Raw genomic sequence first — 20,770 nt, forward strand, 5'->3', positions numbered from 1 at the left:
ATGTGGGTTTACATAGCTTCAGTAGCTCCAGCCGCTGGAGTTTTCATATGATTATCAGTTATCTTTCTTTCCTCTCCTAACATATTTTTCTTGTGTGTATTCCAGAGCAGTGGGACACTAAGGAAGATGGGGCCTGCACCTGTTTCTGCTTGGCTCTGTGCCTAGCTAACTCCTGGAGACCAGACTGGACTGGACTGCTGCTGGAAGGAGGCGAGGGTATTTGGTTGATAAGGAAGGGGAAGAGGAACAGAAAGCCTTGAATTAGTTTTGTTGTTTGTCCTGTTTATGACCCATCGCCCAAACCAGCTTCACTTCAACATTCTGCAGCAATCCCCTCCTCACTTGCTTTTGTAAATGTGCTAGTTCCTAGACTCCTAAACATAGGCAACAGTATGTTCTACTTCCTAGATTCCTAAACATATGGATTCTACCATGTTTCCAGAACATTTTCTGTAGCCTGTTCTCTGGAGAATAACTGACACAATTTCACATTTTGGGAATTTATTCCCTGTTTTTATTCAACTCAATGGAGAGGCTAAGAAGATAATCAGAACAGAGAGGCAAAGCTAAAGAGACATTGGAATCATATTATTTCTGTAAACTTTAGGGAAAACACAACAACCGTGTAGACTGGAGATCATTTCTGCCTCTCTCAGCGGTGGTGGATTAAAAGCAACAAGACCTAGTTGGAGGGATTAGGGCCAGAAGTGGAAGATGATAAGTAGCAAGGCGCTATGTGAAGGCCGGGCCGTGTGGCCCCTGGTATTGACTGGGCTGTTGTTGACAGTCATGGCCACAGCCTTGGAGTACGAGGGAGTCCCTGGCCAGTGGGCGCGGTACGGCCGCTGGGAGGCCAAGGTCACAGGCGAGCTGAGCTTCACTCTGAAGACCAACATCAGCAAGGCCCTGGTGCTCTATTTGGACGATGGAGGGAACTGTGACTTCCTGGAGCTGCTGATCACAGACGGCCGGCTGCATCTGCGCTTCACCATCCACTGTGCAGAGCCTGCCTCCCTGCACACGGAGACCCACGTCAATGACCAGCGCTGGCACCGCGTGCTTCTCACCCGCAACTATAGAGCGACCACCCTGGTGGTGGACAACGAGGAGAAGGTGGCCGAGGTCAAGTCCAAGAGGAGTGAGATGGTGGTGGCCAGTGACCTTTACGTAGGCGGCATCTCGCCAGACGTGCGCCTATCTGCCCTCACGTCCAGCACCGTCAAATACGAGCCACCCTTCCAGGGCCTGATCACCAACCTGAAGCTGGGGGAGACCCTCCCAGTGCTCCTGGATGGCCAGAGTGTTCAGAATGATTTGGAATACCTGTGTATTAAACAGAACCCCTGCAGCAACAGAGGCCTCTGCTCCATCCACCAGGGAGAGGTCCTCTGTGACTGCACCAACACTGGCTACAAGGGAAACTACTGCCACGAAGGTGAGCCAAATACTCAATGAGCTGAATTTGTTCATGGAAAAGGGCCTGTTTTTCCATTTGAATGCCTTAGCAGTAAAACCCGATTGCTTTGTGAAGTTTAAATGATGGTTTTTGAGGGATTCCTTTAGGATTTACTTGTAATTCTGAGCCATTATCTGAACAGACATTCATTTTCCTTAATTATTTGGGGGAGAGTTGTGCTGATCTACATTTTAGCACAGCTTGACGTGCTGTCTCTGAATGCTTAGGGGGTTTGGCTGAGATTGTTGGATAGCCTGTTGATTATGATTACATTTTCTCTGAGTTTAGCTAGGCCCACGTAACTCACTTGTGGATGGCTGTTTCATGGCTAAAGGGAAATAAGCCAATATTGTTCCACTCACACATACTGTAGCAACATCACGCTAGTAAACGTCAATGTTTTCATAGAAGTAAAACGTTTTCTTGTCTTGAGAGGAAATGTAAATGTTTTACTGTATGTTGATTTGGTTACTGTGTTTATCCTGGCTTTACCATTCATAATTATAACAGCATTCTGTTACCTGATACTTAACCTCATCTCGAACCAGGCTTCCCTAAAATGCGAAACCTGGGGAAGTTCCAAAATCATCAAATGCCTTGCTTGGGCGGAGCTCCAAAGGTGCTCGCCAGATTAGTGCCGTAGGAGCAACAGTGCGTGAGGGCAAAATATGTCTACAAAACAAGCTCTGGTGGCAAAACGTTTTCGAACGTTGTACTATTAAATTACAGATTGCAGATTTGTCATTTAGCAGATCGACTTAAATTCCTATCACATGTGCGGTACAAAAACACCCTAGGTGCACACCGGAGTTAAAGGGTAACTACACCAAAAATCTAAGTGTCTAAAATGTTGTAGTCTCCTGAACATCCAATTTAGTTGTTTTTCTATTTAAAAAAAAAAAAAGTGTGCATTTGAGAGTGAAACCCTGAAAAAATGGGAGAACAGAAACCTGGAAAACAAAACGGAGAAAACAGAATTTGGCAAAATATAAAACTCATCCCCCTTATTCCATATTTTCTTGTTACACCCTGAATTCAAAATGGATTCAATAGAAACAAATCTCAATACAATATTAGACATTTTTGCAAATGTATTGAGAACAAAATACAGAAATATCTAATGTACATACAGTGGTTGCTCCACTAAAAGTTTTGCGATTATGCTGCGGTACTTGGAGGTAATTTGTGGTTTAGTACAGTACCCTGCGTCACCACTTCATTGCTCCAGACCAGCGCAAGGGGGAGATGGAGCACACGCCACACTGGGTAGCACAGAGCAACACTAAGGGGCATTGAACTAATAATGGCGCTGACTAGGGAAATGTTCCCGCTGTTCTTAGTGCCAGTCTGCACTTTCAAACTAAAACAATGTAACTAATAATGGCATCTTTATGCTTTCGTTATTAATAAAATTATAAAAATACTCTTTCAAAATGCCGATGTTTATTTAGTTATGGATCCATAACTAATTACTATGGGAATAAATATCACTGAATTACAGAAATATAGGAACAAAGTTGCTTACTGGAAAATACTATTTCAAGCACACACGGTCACGTTGTACAGCGCCATTATGGCTATTAGCAGGTAGCTGGACAATAGACTTGCCTAGAAGGAGGGTAGGGGTAGAATTCTATTGTCAAATGTATTTCTTAGTTATGTTGGCTGTATCACAACCGGCCATGATTGGTTGCAATTTCAATTTAATCCACCAGAAAAGACAAAACAAATAATATAACAAAAAGTATTATTATGTATCACATCCGACCGTGATTGGGAGTCCCATAGGGCGGCGCACAATTGGCCCAGCATTTTTCTCCCTCTAAAAACAGATATAAATGTTTTGGCCTTTACAAATATTATTTTGGCCTTTACAAATCACTCACTTTCGCTTTTTTGAAAACAAAAGAACCTCCGAAATATCGTTATATATTATCAAGTTGATGGCACAGTCATATAGCGGCACCTACATAAAGCTGAGTGACTCACTCATTCATGACTTTGGATCAAAATAAATAAGTACCAACATTCTTTCTGATAGTCTTTAATAAAGAAATGTTTTGGTTATCCTGACCTGGACACCATGTACAATATTATAATAGTCCATTATGGGACACACCTCTCTGTATTTTGATACTTTGTGGATGGTGCCTCCCCAGTGGTGCAGCTGTCTAAGTCACCGCATCGCAATGCAAAAAGCGTTGCTACAGATACCCGTGCCGGACACCACTGGGAAACCCATGAGGCGGCTTTTGGTTTTAATTTAGTATCCTCCAATCCTCTATATTTAATTATTGGCGGAGAGTCACGTCATTTTTCGATATACTGTAGGCTTACCATAGGTGACATGAGTCTCACTAGTGTTGAGTAATGTGCTGTTAAAAGTGGTGTAGGTCTTATTTATTTAAAGAGCATATTGAAGTTAGAAGCAATAGGATTTGACGCAATAGCCTACAACTATTTTAGCACCGTTTCGCGCTGCTCTGAGACAAACATGGGGAACTCCGGTCTCCCGCGTGCCCGCACACCACGGGGATTCTTTAGCTAAATAGCCCAGTACTGTAGCCTACTCCTGACTGTCACGTTGTACAGCGCCATATTTTCTGTTCCATCCTAACGGAAACCCAGAGGGTTTTTCTTGGAATAGAATCACCATAATATTAATCAAATTAATTAAGCAAAATTTCTTAATCAGTCCCATATACTAATGTTAAAAAAGGTTTTAATTTCTCTAGTACAACCACTATTGAAGGCAATCAAATGCTTCTCAAAGATGCCCTCTGGTGGTCAAACTAGCACTAACTAGCATTAATGGTATCAGTGGTTGGCACTTAAATAATATCTGCGGCACCACTCAAGCTGTGCTGCAGTACGCTGCAACTTTTAAAGGACGAACCACTAAGTATTCACACCCCTGAGTCAATACATGTTAGAATCACATTTGGCAGTGATTACAGCTGTGAGTCTTTCTGGGTAAGTCTCTAAGAGCTTTCCACACATGGATTGTACAATATTTGCACATTATTCTTTAAAAAAATTATTCAAGCTCTCAAGTTTGTTGTTGATCATTGCAACACAGCCATTTTCAAACCTTGACATAGGTTTTGTCTCCCAGTGTTTGTTGGAAAGCAGACTGAACCAGGTTTTCCTCTATAAATTTGTTTGTGCTTAGATCGATTCCATTTATTTTTATGCTAAAAGCCTCCCTTGTCCTTGCCGATGACAAAGATACCCATAACATGATGCAGCCCCCACCATGCTTGAGAATATGAACAGTGGTGCTAAGTGATGTGTTCTGTTGGATTTTCCCCAAACATAACGCTTTATATTCAGGATATAAAGTTAACTTCTCTGGCAGTTTTTTGGCAGTTTTATTTTAGTGCCTTATTGCAAACAGGATGCATGTTTTTCTTCTGTACAGGCATCCTTCTTTTCACTCTGTAGTTTGGCCTCATGGTGTAATCCCTGAGCGGTTTCCTTCCTGTACGGTAACTGAGTTATGCATCTTTGTAGTGACTGGGTGTATTGATACACCATCCATGCTCAAAGGAATATTCAATATCTGTTTTTTGTTGTGCCCATCTACCAATAGGTGCCCTTCTTTGTGAGGCATTGGAAAACCTCCCTGGTCTTTGTGCTTGAATCTGTGTTTGAAATTCTGCTCGACTGAGGGACCTTACAATTATCTGTATGTGTGGGGTACAGAGATTAGGTAGTCATTCAAAAAATCATATTAAACACTATTATTGCACATAGAGTGAGTCCATGAAACGTATTATGCGACTTGTTAAGCAACTTATCTAGGTTTGCCATAACCAAGGGGTTGAATACTTATTGACTCAAGACATTTCAGCTTTTCATTTTAATTATACTGAACAAAAATATAAACGCAACATGTAAAGTGTTGGTTTCATGAGCTGAAATGAAAGATTGCAGTGTTTTTCCATATGCACCAAAAGCTTATTTCTCTCAAATTTTGTTCCCAAATTTCTTTACATTCATGTTATTGAACATTTCTCCTTTGTCAAGATAATCCATCCACCTGACAGGTGTGGCATATCAAGAAGCTGATTAAACATCATGATCGTTACACAGGTGCGCTTTGTGCTGGGGACAATTCAAGGCCACTCTAAAATGTGCATTTATTTTAATCACACAACACAATGCCACAGATGTCTCAAGTTTTGAGGGAATGTGCAATTGGCATGCTGACTGCAGCAATGTCCACCAAAGCTGTTGCCAGATCATTTAATGTTAATTTCTCTACCATAAACTGCCTCCAACGTCGTTTTAGAGACACAACCGCAGACCATATGTAACCACGCCAGCCAAGGACCTCCACATCCGTCTTCTTCACCTGCTGGATTGTCTGAGACCAGACACGCAGACAGCTGATGAAACTGAGTATTTATGTCTGTTAAAGCCCTTTTGTGGGGAAAAATGTATTCTGATTGGCTGGGCCTGGCTCCCCAGTGGGTGGGGTGGCCTAATGAATTTATTTAAATTGACTGATTTCCTTATATGAACTGTAACTCAGTCAAGTCAGTGAAATTGTTGCATTTTTGTTCAGTATCATTTTTTTTAATACCTAAAAACATAATTCAATTTTGACATTCTGGGGTATTGTGTGTAGGCCAGTGACCCAAAGTCTCAATTGAATTCATTTTAAATTCAGACTGTGGGAAAAAGTCAAGGGGTATGAACACTTTCTGAATGCACTGAATGCATCGTGTATTGGTATCATTTTAAATTGAAAATATATAGCTCAACATGTAAACAACAGATTCCCATAAGGCCATAATGCTGTACGGCGATGCATGCCACATGATAAGCTTGCCAAATGCATTTACATAGCTGATATACTGAGAGAGAGAGAGACAATCAAATAAAAAAAGATCTTCCAAATAGACAAAAAGGAAATGTTCATTTGAGAATACAACACAGACAGCACACCGTCCTCTCGTTATTGCAGGAGTGGGATTCATCAATATTGAGACTAGTTCATTTTTTGATTTGAACAGTTTAACAATTAAAACACGTTCAAACATTTCCCTTCAAAGAATCAACACTACATCACTTCAGAATAGACAAATAAGCTCACTCGTATGTAAAGATGACGCATTTGAGTCTAAACAACAACAGTTAATTGAGCAGTAACAAGTAGGCATATTATTACTAAAGCATCATTTGAGATGAACAAACAAAACACCCTACCAGTGGTGGCCAACGTTGCTCCACTGATCCCTGATCAACTGGGTGAGCGGACTTCTATTCCAGCCCAGCAATAGCACACTTGATTATCAACTCATTAGATTTGATAAGTTGAATCAGGTGTGTTTTGAAACGGAACCCTGCCACACCCAGCAGACCTCCAGCAGAGTTGGCCTACTCCAAATGTAAATGGTTTATACAAAAACACAGTTCATGTATACAACATTTGGTAACATAGGTAGGCCTACACTTATTACCCATGGCTTATAGGATATATATATATCGTCTCTTGGGACATTCATTGGGACCTCTCTCTTCATCTGCAATTAGGCTTTCACAGGATTCCATATGTGAGGACCAGAAACATCCCAAAGAAGTAGACCTCATTATACTTCAATTAGACAACATTGAATATTATGTTGCTATTATCTCTCTGTCCTCAAAGTTTTCCCCCTCTAGGGACTGGAACTGGAGAATCTTTTCATAATGGCCTCCTACAAAATGACCAGCCCTGTCCAGCAGCCTAAACTCTCCCTTTACTGACAGCCGGAGCTGGCCGTCTTTCAGATTTTTGGGTTGGTAGCAATGCACAGCCAGCAGTCAGGACGCGTGGAGATGAGGCAAAAAGTGTGTTAGTCATCAGAGCGGTTTAGCACGTGTTGGTGACCTTTGACTTTACCAGTGTAACTCATTTTCAATAAATATAAATCGCAGACTGTCAGCCACACTTGATAACTTGAAAGCTAGGATGTGGATCTAGCATACGCAACAACTCTCTCTACAATATGTGTCCTACATGGATGGGGAAACAGTGACGCCCATAACAGACATCACCCCCTTCTATGGGCGTGTGGGGGGAGGGTTCTTGAAATGTAGTGGACCATTCAAAACGTTTTTGCAATACATCATTCTCCAGACCTCCAATGGGAGGCATGACAACGACGTGATTTTGGAGGTATGGCAACGCGAGACTATCTGATACGAGATATTTGCTACTGTAGGAACAGAATACTGTAACATGTTGAAACTTAATGACATTTCAGCAAAAGACTGTATGCTCAACTCCGAGCGATCAATAAACCCAGGGCCAAATGGTTCCATGTCAAAGTATAACAAGGGCATGGGTGTCATTCGCTGCCTGCATCAGGTTTACAAACCCTCTCTGACTACCTCCATGCTTCCTTTTGTTTGATGATTCACAGAGCGCTTCTGTGGGAGCTGATGCTGCAGTCCTTTTCTTTCTAAATAGAGATATAGAATACCAATGTGGTGTCACACTTTGACTGCAGATAATATTTATCCTTCTGTCAAGTATAAAACGTTGGGCAAGCCAAAAGGTCTGAGAGAGAAAGAGATAAGATATAAGAACTATTACTTATAAGAAATGTACAAATAATACATTTAGTTATCTGCTGAATTCCGACAGAGTACAAAGGAGCAAAGATTTGTCCCTTTAGAAGAGGGATTCTGGAATTTGTAATCAGAAAAGCACAGCATTGATTTTCACTGCTACGCAGACGATACATAACTTTACATTTCTGTGTACATTTTTAGTTCCACAGATAAAGTATTAGACTGTATTAGTTATTTAAATACTTGGATGGTTCAAAACTTCCTCCAGCTAAAACAAGACAAGACCGAGGTACTTATTATTGGAGCCAAAGCACAGAGAGAGAATCTGGCCGCACATTTTAGTTCACAGGCAATAAAGATAAAACACCGGGTAAAAAACCTAGGTGTCATTTTAGATTCTGAATTAAATTTCAAATCACACACTAGGAATGTGACCAAAATAGCTTTTTACCACCTGAGGAACATTGCCAAGGTGCGGACGTTTCTCTCCCAGGCTGATACAGAGAGACTCATCCATGCTTTTATTACAAGCAGGCTTAACTACTGTAATTGTCTCATGTCTGGTCTACCCAAGAAAGTCATTGGTCAACTGCAAAACATACAGAATGCAGCAGCACGGGTACTGACCAAGACCAGACGGAGAGAACACATTACACCTGTTTTACGGTCTCTGCACTGGCTGACTGTGAGTTTTAAAATACATGTGAAGATTCTACTATGGTTTTTAAACCAATCCACGATTGTGCACCCACATACATATCAGATATGCTTTTGAGTTATGTACCCAGTAGATCCCTCAGGTCATCTGGCGCTGGGCGTTTAACCATCCCAAAGCCTAGGAACAAGAGGCATGGAGAGGCAGCCTTTAGTTACTATGCCACTTGCCTCTGGAATAGCCTGCCAGAGAACCTGAGGGGGAGCCCAAACTGTGGACATGTTCATACTGAACAAAAATATAATGCAACATGCAACAATTGCAAAGATTTTACTGAGTTACAGTTCATATAAGGAAATCAGTCAATTGAAATAAATTAATGAGGCCCTAATCTATGGATTTCACATGACTGGGCAGGGGTGAAGCAATGGGTGGGCCTTGGAGGGCATAGGCCCACCCACTTGGCAGCAAAGCCCACCCACTGGGGAGCCAGGCCCAGCCAATCAGAATGAGTTTTTACAGACCATGATCATGCTGTTTAATCAGCGTCTTGATATGCCACACCTTTTTGTATGTATGGATCATTTCTGGGATTTTTTATTTCTGCTCATGAAACATGGGACCAACACTTCACATGTTGCATTTATATTTTTGTTCAGTGTAAAAGTGATCTTAAAACACACCTTTTTAGCTTTGTTTTCCTATAGGGTGCTTTTTTAGTGTACGTTTTTGTTTTTTATCTTTTGTTTTTTATCTTATGTTATTTGAAATAATTTTATTTTCATATTTTTTATTTTTTATTTTTTTCCTGTGAAGCGCATTGCGTTGCATTCATGTCTGAAATTAGGTATATAAATAGCTTGATTTGATTTGACCATTCCAAGAAAACACATCTGTCAAGAAGAAACATGACCACGTGGTCAGAAAAAGGCCTCCTTGGCTTAGTCAACACTCTCAGGTGAATCTGGACTACCTTTTACCCCCAAAGCCAAGAGGAGTGTCAGAATCAATTACAGCGCTTCTCCCCAGAGCGGGGATGTAGGCCAGGGCCATAAATCAGTCTGCTAGACGTACGTCTACCACTAACACACACGTCATTTGCCAGCCAATCCAGGGAATGGGAATGTGCTCATGTACTCTGATGCAAAGACATAGGGAATATGTAGGCCTGCTCTGCACCAATTCAAATCAACTCATTCTGTTTCCCCATCTTTTCTGATGCACTGCTGACCTTGATCTACTGTAGGCAGAGCCGATCAAAACCTTTTTTGAGCTCCTGGCAACTCTTGAGTAGTATTATTTACCGTACCAGTCAACATTTTGGATGCACCTACTCATTCAAGGATTTTACTATATTTTTACTGTTTTCTACATTCTAGAATAATAGTGAAGACATCACAACTATGAAATAACACATATGGAATCATGTAAGAACCAAAAAAGTGTTAAACAGATTCTTCAAAGTAGCCACCCTTTGCCTTGATGACAACTTTGCACACTCTTGGCGTTCTCTCAACCAGCTTCACCTGGAATGCTTTTCCAACAGTCTTGAAGGAGTTCCCACATATGCTGAGCACTTGTTGGCTGTTTTTCCTTCACTCTGCGGTCCAACTCATCCCATACCATCTCAATTTGGTTGAGGATGGGTGATTGTGGAGACCAGGTCATCTGATGCAGCACTCCATCACTCTCCTTCTTGTTCAAATAGCACTTACACAGCTTGGAGGTGTGTTGGGTCATTGTCATGTTGAAAAACAAATGATAGTCCCACTAAGCGCAAACCAGATGGGATGGCGTATCGCTGGAGAATGCTGTGGTAGCCATGCTGGTTAAGTGTGTCTTGAATTCTAAATAAATTACAGTGTCACCAGCAAAGCACCTCCACATCATCACACCTCCTCCTCCATGCTTCACGGTGGGAACCACCTACTCTGCGTCTCACAAAGACACGGCGGTTGGAACCAAAAATCTAACATTTGACTCATAATGATTGATGATTTTTCCAACTGCACTTGAAGAAACGTTCAATATTCTTGAAATTTTCCGGATTGACTGACCTTCATGTCTTCACGTAAAAACTAAAGAAAAACCCTGGAATGAGTAGGTGTGTCCAAACGTTTGACTGGTACTGTATGTTAGAAGAGACCTGGGTTTTTCAGAGATGTTGTATGCACAAACTGTTTGATGTTCTAGGGGTTTCCGGCCACAGCCAATCATTGGCACTTCAGTCGTATTCATTGGCTCTAAACAGTAGAACAGTCGTAGTATAGACTGGAGGAAACATCAATAGAATACATAATTATAAGGGTAATAAGATAGTTTACTTGTTTTCTATCAAATCAAATCAAGTTTATTTTATATAGCCCTTCGTACATCAGCTAATATCTCGAAGTGCTGTACAGAAACCCAGCCTAAAACCCCAAACAGCAAGCAATGCAGGTGTAGAAGCACGGTGGCTAGGAAAAACTCCCTAGAAAGGCCAAAACCTAGGAAGAAACCTAGAGAGGAACCAGGCTATGAGGGGTGGCCAGTCCTCTTCTGGCTGTGCCGGGTGGAGATTATAACAGAACATGGCCAAGATGTTCAAAATGTTCATAAGTGACAAGCATGGTCAAATAATAAATCAGGAATAAATGTCAGTTGGCTTTTCATAGCCGATCATTAAGAGTTGAAAACAGCAGGTCTGGGACAGGTAGGGGTTCCATAACCGCAGGCAGAACAGTTGAAACTGGAATAGCAGCAAGGCCAGGTGGACTGGGGACAGCAAGGAGTCATCATGCCCGGTAGTCCTGACGTATGGTCCTAGGGCTCAGGTCCTCCGAGAGAGAGAAAGAAAGAGAGAAGGAGAGAATTAGAGAGAGAATTAGAGAGAGCATACCCCAATTCAAGGAATTTTGGAATTGTAATTTATTTTTAACCCCATTAGCTGTTGCTGAAGCAGCAGTTACTTTTCCTGGGGTGCTCATATGTTGGCTTCAATGTTGCACTTTAGTTATATGTATGGACCTGTGCTCACACGGGACACCATGATTGTAGGGCATTGTCCTCACACCAGATGTTTATATCATATAGTATTATTTAGCATTATTTAGCATTTTCTTTTAAAATAGCCTGAGTTCTGACAGCAACCTTAAACCCATGTCCTCTCTGGCACTCGCCATCTTCTCCTTAGATATGTGGTTGAGAAAAAACAAGCTCTCTAGAGAAGCCTTCCTAGCTCAAACGCATAAATGGGTACGCGTAAAGCATTTATCTCATTCAATGAAAGATGAATTCGACGTGCCTCAAAAGTCACTTTGAATTGAATACTAGATATGTGTCTAGCGTTGGGTGTTGTTTTTGCAACCTATTTCCTCAAGGTCATTCAGTATTAGATTCTGGCTTTGTCTGCCTGCAGAAAATGAACCTGTATCACTTTTTTTCCCAAGCAGTTTATTGTAGCATGGCAGGGTTGCTTTTAAAACCAACAAAGGGAAATTGTAGTTGCTATACGCTGACTGCACAGACCAGGGTGGTATGTTTTGATACTTCAGTAAACCTCTAGTTTGATGGATATTTGTGTACCCTGTCGCGCTGATCAGAGTAACCACATAATTGTTTTCCAATGTGGTTGAACTCACCAAGTGTCACTGATTGGAATACATGTCGTCTCCAGTGTGTGAGACACCCGTCCAATCAAATGACTGCTCTGAAATCTTTCTCCCTCGTTTGTGTTAACTTTATTGGCCCTTCCTCTTTTTAAATGTCCAGAAATACATAACACAACGTCTGACATGGTGCTGGCCCAGTTTGAACCCTAAATGTGCCTCTTGTTAGTTCCTTCTCTCTCAAATGTTCTTGATTTGTAACCATAATGAGTTTTGCAGTGACAGAGAAATAGCTTGTTCAGGTTAAATTGGCTCCAGCATGGCCTTTACTAGTGATGGGGGGGGATTTATACATTTACATGTCGCAATATTATTTTGGACGATATATCGATATTTTGTATTATTATTTTTGCTGCTGTAGGTAGCGTTAGCTAGCGCTAGTCGGCTGTTCCTGCGCCAAAACTTGGGTATTTTTTATCCTATAGCTTGTTCATCTCTTTTTTCTTTTAAAATAGTCAGCCAACATGTTTTCAACACTTTTATATACACTACATGACCATAAGTATGTGGACACCTGCTCGTGGAACATCTCATTCCAAAATCACGGGCATTAATACGGAGTTGGTCCCCCGTTTGCTGCTAAAACAACCTCCACTCTCCTGGGAAAGCTTCCCACTAGATGTTGAAACATTGCTGTGGGGACTTGCTTCCATTCAGCCACGAGCATTTGTGAGGTTGAGCACTGATGTTTGGCAATTAGGCCTGCCTCGCAGTCTGCATTTCAATTCATCCAAAGGTGTTTGATGGGGTTGAGGTCAGGGCTCTGTGCAGGCCAGTCAAGTTCTTCCACACAGATCTCAACAAACCATTTGTGTATGGACCTCACTTTGTGCATGGGTGCATTGTCATGCTGAAACAGGAAAGAACCTTCCGCTAACTGTTGCCACAAAATTGGAAGCACAGAATTGTCTAGAATGACATTGTATGCTGTAGCTTTAAGATTTCCCTTCACTGGAACTAAGGGGCCTAGCCTGAACCATGAAAAACAGCCCCAGACCATTATTCCTCCTCCACTAAACTTTACAGTTGGCACTATGGCAGGTAGCGTTCTCCTGGCATCTGCCAAACCCAGATTTGTCTGTCGGACTGCCAGATGGTGAAGCGTGATTCATCACTCCAGAGAACGCTTTTCCACTGTTCCAGAGTCCAATGGCAGAGAGCTTTTCACCACTCCAGCCGACGCTTGGCATTGCCCATTTCATGAAGCTCCCGATGAACAGTTCTTGGGCTGACGTTGCTTCCGGAGGCAGTTTGGAACTTGGTAGTGAGTGTTGCAACCGAGGACACTCAGCGGTCCCGTTCTGTGAGCTTGTGTGGCCAACCACTTTGCGGCTGAGCCGTTGTTGCTCCTAGAAGTATCCACTTCACAAGCTCTAACAGGGCAGAAATTTGAAAGGTGGCATCCTATGATGGTGCCACGTTGAAAGTCACTGAGCTCTTCAGTAAGGCCATTCTACTGCCAATGTTTGTCTATGGACGTTGCATGGCAGTGTGCTCGATTTTATACACCTGTCAGCAACAGGTGTGGCTGAAATAGCCAAATCAACTAATTTGAAGAGGCGTCCACATACTTTTGTATATATAGTGTACCTGACTGCTCCAAACTAATTTTCTCATGCTCTTGAATGTCTCTCTGGAGCAAACATATAGTGAGCAATGTGTTTGGAACATCGAATCTCAATACATATAGAATCATGAGAATCGCAATTCGGCCCTCCTTTCTTCAACATTTGCTTGTTTGCGTCTGTTGGGTCTATTCATTTTGATCACAATCCATATCGTTTCCATGTACTCAGTGTGCCTACCCTGAATATTCATATCTCACTTCTATTTCTCTCTCTTTATTTCCAATTAAAACTGAAGCATGTGACTATTTTATTGCATATGTCTGTTTTACTGCCTACTGTCATCATGCTCTGTTTTTCTTCCTCCAGAACGAATGGTATTTTCATCTGCCACCTTTTCTGTGTGCTGCCACTCAAAAGCTTCACTTCTTTATTGTCTGTAAACATTAGACGTTTGACCACGAGGGCCTCACTTTCTTCTAGTTTTTATTTATCCCCAAATCAAAATGTTTGCAAATGATCTTGTAATCATATATTAGCTATCAAAGATATCAGACTTGATATCTGACTTGATGCAGCACTCGAGCTGTACTATAGATCCATGAAGTTGGTTACACTTAAAGTGGTGAAGGTGAAATGCCGCTATCTCGTTGTGTGAGAGCTTGGGACACAGAAGCCCTGAATTTTGATTCGAGCCCTAGAATACATTATATAGCTGAGTCATAGGACTTTCATTGGCTCGGGACTTAATAATTCTCCTAGCTATTTATGGAGTTGTTTTTTCAGAACAGAACACTGTAAACATTAGTTGGACCACATTCAGTTCAGGTTATTTATCACAAACCTTGTCACTGAATGATGTGTCAGTTTGTCATATCTATTTTCTGTCTGTCTGAAAGTGAAGTTAAGCTCTGGGCTGATGAAAGTGGAGTTTCACGAACTTTAAAGGTTACACCGAACCTCAAAGTCACTTGTAATCCTGTAATTCTATAGTTTAGTCTGATCAATAATAGCCATTTTGGTCGGTATAACATTTGACTATAATGTTGAGGCAAATCAGTCATTACCCCGGGACGTCAGTGAACCTCACCTGTATCTGCCCCTGTGTAGTATTTCGTGATTTATAGTGACAGTTGGCCTTGCTCTGTAATATGCTCCCTGGCAGAGAGGTTGTCTGTTCGAGGGACAGTGTATATGGACTGTATTTTCTCTGAATATTTTCTCCTTCCTGTCAAGTGAGGTTACACACAGCCACATTATTAAATTTTTATCACAACTTGGGGAAATTGAATTAACCATCCTCAAGCTGTTGTGAAACTGGTATTTCTCTCCGAATGCATTTCAAATTCGCATTCAATCCAATCCCCTGGTCTTTAAAACAGTAAATGATTCCCGAGGGGATCAAGAATGGTCCACCACCCAAAGGACAACTTAACACAACTGTGTAACTCAATACCAGGAAAGTGTTCCTAATGTTTGGTATGCTCAGTGTATAGCCTCTTCATGGGTAAGCAGCATAGATTCCTTTTAGCACCAGGATCTTGACACGCCTCTTTCCAGTCGTCATCACGACGGCGTCGCCGTCGCCAACGAGAAAGTGGAACTCTGAGTCACCCAGCACCAAGGCAAAGCATTGCCTTGACTCCCACCTTCCCTTCCTCAACTCTGACATCCGCCCCGCAGACACTTATTACTTGGCGGTCTAGGGCTTTTCAGGCTTCATTACACACTAGGTCTGTGTGAAGCTGTTTTTTTGTTGCTGCCGTTTGTAGATCAGACGGGAAGTGAGCTGATGTGGGCTCAGATCTCTGTGGCCACTACTTCATCGGTATTACTAATAAATTACCAGAGGTGAATGGGGATTGAAGGTAATGTGGAATTTGAACCGTTGGGCCTCTTCCAAACCGTTGAGAGACTTTATTAGGAGTCCCATCCTGCCTTTAGGGGATAGTTTATTTCATCATTACCTCCATTTTATGTTTGGACCTTCTTATTTGTAGCACGGATCATCTCCATGTTCACTTTCCTGTAACATTTCATTATATGCAATTATGCAGATGCCTTTGTCGTGTGTGCGCGTATGCATGTCAATGGCGGGCTGCCCATTCCATTGTATCTTTATCTCTGTTTGGCTTGTAATTTGTCGTCCGCGCTTGTAATCACGTAATTATACATTGGTAGGTTATGTTATGGTATTTATAGGCTTGACTCAATCATATATCACAACATAAAGCTGCAACCTTCCTGGAAGACCAGGTTCTGTTTTCATAATGTAAATCGTCTCATATAAAACGTGCCTCATTCAAAGCATAGATATCCAATAAAATCTACATGTGTGGATAATGTGCTATGAGTGATCCTCTGACAAATCTGCTTTAGTGGAGCAATGTCATCCTTCATTACAGCAAATATCAGTTAAAATAGCAGATTGTAGTATTTCAAAGAGATGCCTTACTGTACTGAACAAAAATATAAACGCAACATGTAAAGTGTTGGTCCCATGTTTCATAAACGTAAGGAAAAAAATCCCTGAAATGTTCCATATGACCAAAAAGCTTATTTCTCTCTAATTGTGTGCACAAATTTGTTTACATCCCTGTTAGTGAGCATTACTCATTTGCCAAGATGGTCCATCCACCTGACAGGTGTGGCATATCAAAAAGCTTATTAAACAGCATGATCATTACACAGGTACACCTTGTGCTGGGGCCATTTTAAAATATGCAGTTTTGTCACACAACACAATGCCACAGATGTCTCAAGTTTTTAGGGAGTGTGCAATTGGCATGCTGACTGCAGGAATGTCCACCAGAGCTGTTGCAAGAGAATTGAATGTTCAACAAAAGCACAGGGGGTGCTTTTGTTGGGAAAAATCATTTTGTTGGGGAAAAACTCATTCTGATTGGTTGGGCTTGGCTCCCCGGTGGGTGGGCCTGGCTGACATGTGGGTGGGCCTATGCCCTTCAAGGCCATCTCATGGCTGCACCCCTGCCCAGTCATGCGAAATCCATAGATCAGGGCCCAAATATATTATTTAAATTGACTGATTTCCTTATATGAACTGTAACTCAGTAAAATCTTTGAAATTGTTGCATGTTGCGTTTATATTTTTGTTTAGTATAGATGTGATATTGTATAGATTAGAAAGTTCTGGAGAGGGCTACTGTATGTGTTGTAATTAGAGGCTACTGTATGTGTTGTAATGAGAGGCATACTATTTCTGTTGTAATTAGAGAGGCCTACTGTATATGTTTTAATTAGAGAGGCTACTGTATGTGTTGTAATGTGAGGGCTACTGTATGTGTTGTAATTCGAGAGGCCTACTGTATGTGTTGTAATTAGAGGCCTACTATTTCTGTTGTAATTAGAGAGGCTACTGTATGTGTTGAAATGAGAGGCCTACTGTATGTGTTGTAATTAGAGAGGCCTACTATTTCTGTTGTAATTAGAGAGGCTACTGTATGTGTTGTAATTAGAGAGGCCTACCGTGTGTGTTGTAATTAGAGAGGCCTACTGTATGTGTTGTAATTAGAGAGGCCTACTGTATGTGTTGTAATTAGAGGCCTACTATTTCTGTTATAATTAGAGAGGTCTACTGTGTGTGTTGTAATAAGATAGGCCTACTGTATGTGTTGTAATTAGAGAGGACTACTGTATGTGTTGTAATGAGAGGCTACTGTATGTGTTGTAATTAGAGAGGTCTACTGTGTGTGTTGTAATAAGATAGGCCTACTGTATGTGTTGTAATTAGAGAGGCCTACTATTTCTGTTGTAATTAGAGAGGCCTACTGTATGTGTTGTAATGAGAGGCTACTGTATATGTTTTAATTAGAGAGGCTACTGTATGTGTTGTAATGCGAGGGCTATTGTATGTGTTGTAATTAGAGGCCTACTGTGTGTGTTGTAATTAGAGGCCTACTATATCTGTTGTAATTAGAGAGGCCTACTGTATGTGTTGTAATTAGAGAGGCCTACTGTGTGTGTTGTAATTAGAGAGGCCTACTGTGTGTGTTGCATTTAGAGAGGCCTACTGTGTATGTGTTGTAATTAGAGAGGCCTACTGTGTATGTGTTGTAATTAGAGAGGCCTACTGTGTATGTGTTGTAATTAGAGAGGCCTACTGTGTATGTGTTGTCATTAGAGATGCCTACTGTATGTGTTGTAATTAGTGGCCTACTGTATGTGTTGTAATTAGAGGCCTACTGTGTGTTTTGTGATTAGAGGCCTACTGTGTGTGTTGTAATTAGAGAGTCCTACTGTATGTGTTGTAATTAGAGAGGTCTACTATTTCTGTTGTAATTAGAGGCCTACTGTATATGTTGTAATTAGAGAGGTCTACTGTATGTGTTGTAATTAGAGAGGCTACTGTATGTGTTGTAATGAGAGGCCTACTGTATGTGTTGTAATTAGAGAGGCTACTGTATGTGTTGTAATTAGAGGCCTACTGTATGTGTTGTAATGAGAGGCCTACTGTATGTGTTGTAATTAGAGAGGCTACTGTATGTGTTGTAATTAGAGAGGCTACTGTATGTGTTGTAATTAGAGGCCTACTATTTCTGTTGTAATTAGAGAGGCCTACTGTATGTGTTGTAATTAGAGAGGATACTGTATGTGTTGTAATGAGAGGCTACTGTATGTGTTGTAATGCGAGGGCTACTGTGTGTGTTGTAATTAGAGAGGCCTACTGTATGTGTTGTAATTAGAGGCTTACTGTATGTGTTGAAATGAGGCCTACTGTATGTGTTGTAAATAGAGAGCTCTACTGTGCGTGTTGTAATTAGAGAGGTCTATTGTGTGTTGCATTTAGAGAGGCTACTGTGTGTGTTGTAATTAGAGAGGCCTACTGTATGTGTTGTAATTAGAGAGGCCTACTATTTCTGTTGTAATTGGAGAGGCTACTGTATGTGTTGAAATGAGAGGCCTACTGTATGTGTTGTAATTAGAGAGGCCTACTGTGTGTGTTGCAATTAGAGAGGTCTACTGTGTGTGTTGCATTTAGAGAGGCCTACTGTGTGTGTGTTGCATTTAGAGAGGCCTACTGTGTATGTGTTGTAATTACAGAGGCCTACTGTGTATGTGTTGTAATTACAGAGGCCTACTGTGTATGTGTTGTAATTACAGAGGCCTACTGTGTATGTGTTGTAATTAGAGGCCTACTGTACGTGTTTTAATTAGAGGCCTACTGTATGTGTTGTAATTAGAGAGGCCTACTGTGTGTTTTGTGATTAGAGGCCTACTGTGTGTGTTGTAATTAGAGAGTCCTACTGTATGTGTTGTAATTAGAGAGGTCTACTATTTCTGTTGTAATTAGAGGCCTACTGTATATGTTGTAATTAGAGAGGTCTACTGTATGTGTTGTAATTAGAGAGGCTACTGTATGTGTTGTAATGAGAGGCCTACTGTATGTGTTGTAATTAGAGAGGCTACTGTATGTGTTGTAATTAGAGGCCTACTGTATGTGTTGTAATTAGAGAGGCCTACTGTATGTGTTGTAATTAGAGAGGCTACTGTATGTGTTGTAATTAGAGAGGCTACTGTATGTGTTGTAATTAGAGGCCTACTATTTCTGTTGTAATTAGAGAGGCCTACTGTATGTGTTGTAATTAGAGAGGATACTGTATGTGTTGTAATGAGAGGCTACTGTATGTGTTGTAATGCGAGGGCTACTGTGTGTGTTGTAATTAGAGAGGCCTACTGTATGTGTTGTAATTAGAGGCTTACTGTATGTGTTGAAATGAGGCCTACTGTATGTGTTGTAAATAGAGAGCTCTACTGTGCGTGTTGTAATTAGAGAGGTCTATTGTGTGTTGCATTTAGAGAGGCTACTGTGTGTGTTGTAATTAGAGAGGCCTACTGTATGTGTTGTAATTAGAGAGGCCTACTATTTCTGTTGTAATTGGAGAGGCTACTGTATGTGTTGAAATGAGAGGCCTACTGTATGTGTTGTAATTAGAGAGGCCTACTGTGTGTGTTGCATTTAGAGAGGCCTACTGTGTGTGTTGCATTTAGAGAGGCCTACTGTGTGTGTGTTGCATTTAGAGAGGCCTACTGTGTATGTGTTGTAATTAGAGAGGCCTACTGTGTATGTGTAGTAATTAGAGAGGCCTACTGTGTATGTGTTGTAATTAGAGAGGCCTACTGTGTATGTGTTGTCATTAGAGATGCCTACTGTATGTGTTGTAATTAGTGGCCTACTGTATGTGTTGTAATTAGAGAGGCCTACTGTGTGTTTTGTGATTAGAGGCCTACTGTGTGTGTTGTAATTAGAGAGTCCTACTGTATGTGTTGTAATTAGAGAGGTCTACTATTTCTGTTGTAATTAGAGGCCTACTGTATATGTTGTAATTAGAGAGGTCTACTGTATGTGTTGTAATTAGAGAGGCTACTGTATGTGTTGTAATGAGAGGCCTACTGTATGTGTTGTAATTAGAGAGGCTACTGTATGTATTGTAATTAGAGAGGCTACTGTATGTATTGTAATTAGAGAGGCCTACTGTATGTGTTGTAATGAGAGGCCTACTGTATGTGTTGTAATTAGAGAGGCTACTGTATGTGTTGTAATTAGAGAGGCTACTGTATGTGTTTTAATTAGAGGCCTACTATTTCTGTTGTAATTAGAGAGGCCTACTGTATGTGTTGTAATTAGAGAGGATACTGTATGTGTTGTAATGAGAGGCTACTGTATGTGTTGTAATGCGAGGGCTACTGTGTGTGTTGTCATTAGAGATGCCTACTGTATGTGTTGTAATTAGTGGCCTACTGTATGTGTTGTAATTAGAGAGGCCTACTGTGTGTTTTGTGATTAGAGGCCTACTGTGTGTGTTGTAATTAGAGAGTCCTACTGTATGTGTTGTAATTAGAGAGGTCTACTATTTCTGTTGTA

General features: G+C 41.2%; 1 protein-coding gene across 1 annotated transcript in view; it reads left to right on the forward strand.

Moving 5' to 3' along the window:
- Nucleotides 1-789: 789 nt before the first annotated feature.
- LOC120057589 (neurexin-2-like) overlaps nt 790-20,770 on the forward strand; it is a 250,667-nt gene continuing 230,686 nt past the window's right edge. The window contains exons 1-3 of the mRNA XM_039006163.1: nt 790-1,435; nt 4,414-4,419; nt 8,379-8,390. Of these exons, the coding sequence (XP_038862091.1) occupies nt 790-1,435; nt 4,414-4,419; nt 8,379-8,390 (664 nt within the window). The remainder of the gene's footprint in view (nt 1,436-4,413; nt 4,420-8,378; nt 8,391-20,770) is intronic.

Source organism: Salvelinus namaycush, chromosome 12, assembly GCF_016432855.1.
Source record: "Salvelinus namaycush isolate Seneca chromosome 12, SaNama_1.0, whole genome shotgun sequence".
Taxonomy (NCBI): domain Eukaryota; kingdom Metazoa; phylum Chordata; class Actinopteri; order Salmoniformes; family Salmonidae; genus Salvelinus; species Salvelinus namaycush.